Genomic DNA, 3,836 nt, shown 5'->3' with positions numbered 1-3,836 from the left:
TCCCCCTTATTAGACTATAGTAAACCAAAGCCGGCTTTCCCCGGGTCTCTGCACTGTGCACACTATTGCACTGCGGGCAGCCTGATTAAATCAGCACTTGTGCGGCAGAATTGATTATTGACTTTCTTGCCCCCGCCTGACTGCAGCAAAGCCGGGAGCTGATATATGCCTCTTATTAGATGTATTCATTTCCTCAGCTTACAGCCCGGCCTCCGGGAGGTCAGGGCCTGTGGTGCCCCGCTGGGCGCGGACAGTAATGATATCCCTCTTCAGGATCGAGTCTGAAAATCTGCCGTCCTTTTCTTGCAGTATATGCTCGATAGACCGTTCAGCCGGACTTTGGAGACGGAAGCTGATAAAGTTGGGCTTGAACTCGCTGCAAAGGTAAGAGAGTGTCAAATAAAGATGAGATACCGTGTAATGTCCGATGTTTTAAAAAAACGTTACTTCCTTATGCAGCATGTTCAGATGGTAAGTGTATCTAACCCCAAGAACAAAAATGTAACATATTGCAGCTTACCGATCCTTAGATGTGGTGGCTGCATTAGTTTTCTTGCCTCAGACTTTTCTTCCTTTATTTGTACCTGGTGATCCTGCCAGTAACTCGCTTCCTGTCCTCGGGAAAGCCCACACTGCCGTGAAACGCGCCCCTCTCCAGAATGACGGGGACGGGCGCCGTGATGGAATGTTCTCTTTGCAGCTCGTCTGTTCGGCATGATGATGAACAAACCTCAGCAAAAGCACTTCATTTGTCAGGGAGCTTGTTACACATGCAAATAGCGGCCCTGCTTTGAATTCCAGGTTCCATTCCCCGGAGTCTCCCGCGCCGCGTTATCTCGCATACACCGAGCTTGGAAGTCAGCCTCGGAAATGTCAGGGGGGTTCACTGTACAGAATTCACATTTACGGCGACACTTTCGTGTAATTGCTGTTGGTGCCACGATGAGACGTAACATGATGTCTAGCAATGAGCTGCTAGGATTTTAGGATGATGAGCCTGTGAATCAGACGTAAAAAATGATTGACATTCTATGTTTAGGTATAGACCAGGGGAAGGCAGCGTTGGCACTCCAGTGGTGGTAAACCTACAAATTCCATCATGACCCTGCCTCTAGGAGTCAGGGCTGCACCTGTCGGTCTTGCAAAAACGCTGTAGAAATATAAATTGATTTAAAGGAGAACTATGAGGTGGGTGCTTTTCACTCAACTCATAGTTCTAGCCGACCTGTGACAATGAGACTGTCACAGGTCGGCTCAGTAGATCGTGAAGTGAGCAAACACATATCGGCGTTCGCTCACTTCTCGATCCTGCCACGGCAGAGAGCCATCACAGGGGAGGGACTGGATTCCCCCCTCCCCGCTCCGATCCTCCAGCGCTGACTGGCGGAACGGACGGGGGAGGGGAAGGGTACAGCTGGCTCTACCTCTAGATAGGCAGAGCCAGCTGTCACTCACGCAGCTGGGTGGATCCAGACAGAATTGTCGGGATCCGTTTAAGCTGCGGCGTCTCAGTATATAAGGAGCTGTAGCTTGCGGTATACTGAGCTTAGGGTGACAGGAGGACGCTAGTTTGTGTCCTCCCGTTAAACTAAGGAGAACTATGGGGAAAAGCCCTAACCTCATAGTTCTCCTTTAAGACTGAATATTCTGATTTTTTGTATCTCTGTCAGGTAGACCGATGCACAGGGTGCAGTAATCCACAACAACCAAATAGATTTCTGTCAACTGAAGCTGCGTCACTAAAAGATGAATTCTGATTGGCTACTGTGGGATTCTGCACGGTGCCTTATTATATACAGGATAAGGACACTTTTTGCCCCCCTTCCCTGACCTAAACTACCCTGTTCCCGGAGAGAACAACAATGTATCTTATTTGTGTATCACTCGGCTGTAGATCCTCCAATCATCTCTGGACTACAATTTCAATACATAATTAGTAAACTAAACGTGAGATTGTAGTCCTTCCCGTGAGCGAGCTTGGAGCGGTGACTACTTTACAACACACACACAGGGACCATTGGGTACACAAGTAGCCCCCCTCCAGAAGGAAGGACAGTGTCGGCACCAATTCAGAGATGATTGGAGGATCTACAGCCGAGTGATACACAAAGATACATTGTTGTTCATAGCTGAGGTACTTGAATGTATTTTTAAGATTTTAACTCCGGAGTTTAGTGTCACTTTAAAACAGAACTGTAGGCAAAATAATAAAAAAAAGCTTATTTTTTGAAATAAATGTTTAAATTAGGGATGCACTGATATCGGTTTTTCAGTATCGAGTACGAGTACCAATATTTTTTTCCGATACCAAATACCGATGCCGGAAGTCCCTTTCAGAAAGCTGGGCTGTGTGTAATGACTCGCCACCCGGCTTCCCGATTAGCAGGGAAGCCGTCTACATGCTCCCTCATCAACAGGTGACGAGGGAGCATGAAGCCGGCTTTCGGGCCAATCAGAAAGCCGGGCGCTCTGTAATGACTCGCCTGCCTAGCTTTCGGATTGGTGGAGAGGCTTACCAATCAGGAAGCCGGGCAACGAGTCATTACACGGCGCCCAGCTTCCTGATTGGCCAGGAAGCCTGCTCCATGCTTCCTCGTCACCAGGTGACAAGGGAGCATGAAGTCGGCTTTCTGGCCAATCAGAAAGCTGGGGGGCGGGTAATAACTCGCCGTCCAGCTTCCTGATTGACTGGCTTCCCAACCAATCGGGAAGCTAGGCGGCGACTTATTACACGCAGCCCGGCTTCCTGATTGGCCCAAAAGCCGGCTCCCTTGTCGCAAGTGAGGAGGGAGCATGGAGCCGGCTTTCCCGGCCAATCAGGAAGCCGGGCAGCGTGTAACGACTCGCTGCCCGGCTTCCTGATACCGGAAGCTCAAATATCAGGCTAGGCATTGGAGCATTTGGTCGAATACTCGCCCAAATACTCGGCATCGATACCTATACTAGTATTGATATCTGTGCATCCCTAGTTTAAATAGTATGAATAAACACTGAGCACTGTTAGCATTCCAGCCAGTGTTAGGGGATTTCTCCCAACCCTTCTAACATTGGCTGGACAGCTCCGGGAAGAGGAATGTAAATGATCCACTGGCAGGATCAACAAGTAATAAAATGTTACAAAAATAAAAATCGCCTTGTTATTGCTATTAGCAGATTGTCCTGTATAATTTTTTTCATTTAATTTGCCCACTTTAAGCCTCATTCTGTACGTGGCCTTCTCCAACATTTTTTAGCGGTCCTGAATTTTGGAATTCTTTATATTCCAAGAAGGAAAACAACTAGGGCTGTTACTGATTAAAATTTTCTCATTCGATTAATCGAATTTTTTTAAAATCGATTAATTTCGAGTAATTATAGCGCACATACAGATCCAACTACATTGGCCTATACACATAGAGCACAGCAATGAAGTAATAAAATGAACTAGGATCACACTAATCCAGCACGTTATTAATCTCACGTGCCCCACTCAATATGGCCGCCGCTTGAGTGGGGCAACTCAGAATAATAACGTGCTGGATTAGTGTGATCCTAGTTCATTTTATTACTTCAGTGCTGTGCTGTGCTGTATGTGTATAGGCCAATGCCTTGGCTGGCGCTCGTGCAGAACAAGTTTCTTGGCAAACTCACCGGCCAAAGTGGCTCCGTCGGCTAACGAAGAGGGGGGGGAGTCCGGTGACGTCACAAGCATCGACGTCACCGGACTCCTCCCCCCTTCCCTTTTGTTAGCCGTCATGGACATCGACGTCAACGTACTCCACCCCCCTTCCCTAGCTTAGCCGTCACGGACATCAACGTCACCGGACTCCTCCCACCTTCCCTTCGTTAGCCGACGG

At 48.1% G+C, this 3,836-nt stretch overlaps 1 protein-coding gene across 1 annotated transcript in view; it reads left to right on the top strand.

The window, feature by feature from the left end:
* Window positions 1–3,836, top strand: part of OMA1 (OMA1 zinc metallopeptidase) — a 45,755-nt gene that overhangs the window by 24,544 nt on the left and 17,375 nt on the right. Inside the window, exon 7 of the mRNA XM_018557878.1 lies at window positions 310–384. Coding sequence (XP_018413380.1) covers window positions 310–384 — 75 coding nt within the window. The remainder of the gene's footprint in view (window positions 1–309; window positions 385–3,836) is intronic.

This window comes from Nanorana parkeri, unplaced genomic scaffold (genome assembly GCF_000935625.1).
Source record: "Nanorana parkeri isolate BGI_ZX_2015 unplaced genomic scaffold, ASM93562v1 scaffold309, whole genome shotgun sequence".
NCBI lineage: Eukaryota > Metazoa > Chordata > Amphibia > Anura > Dicroglossidae > Nanorana > Nanorana parkeri.
Note: the sequence above shows the minus strand (reverse complement) of the source record. Positions and strands in the feature narration are given on the sequence as shown.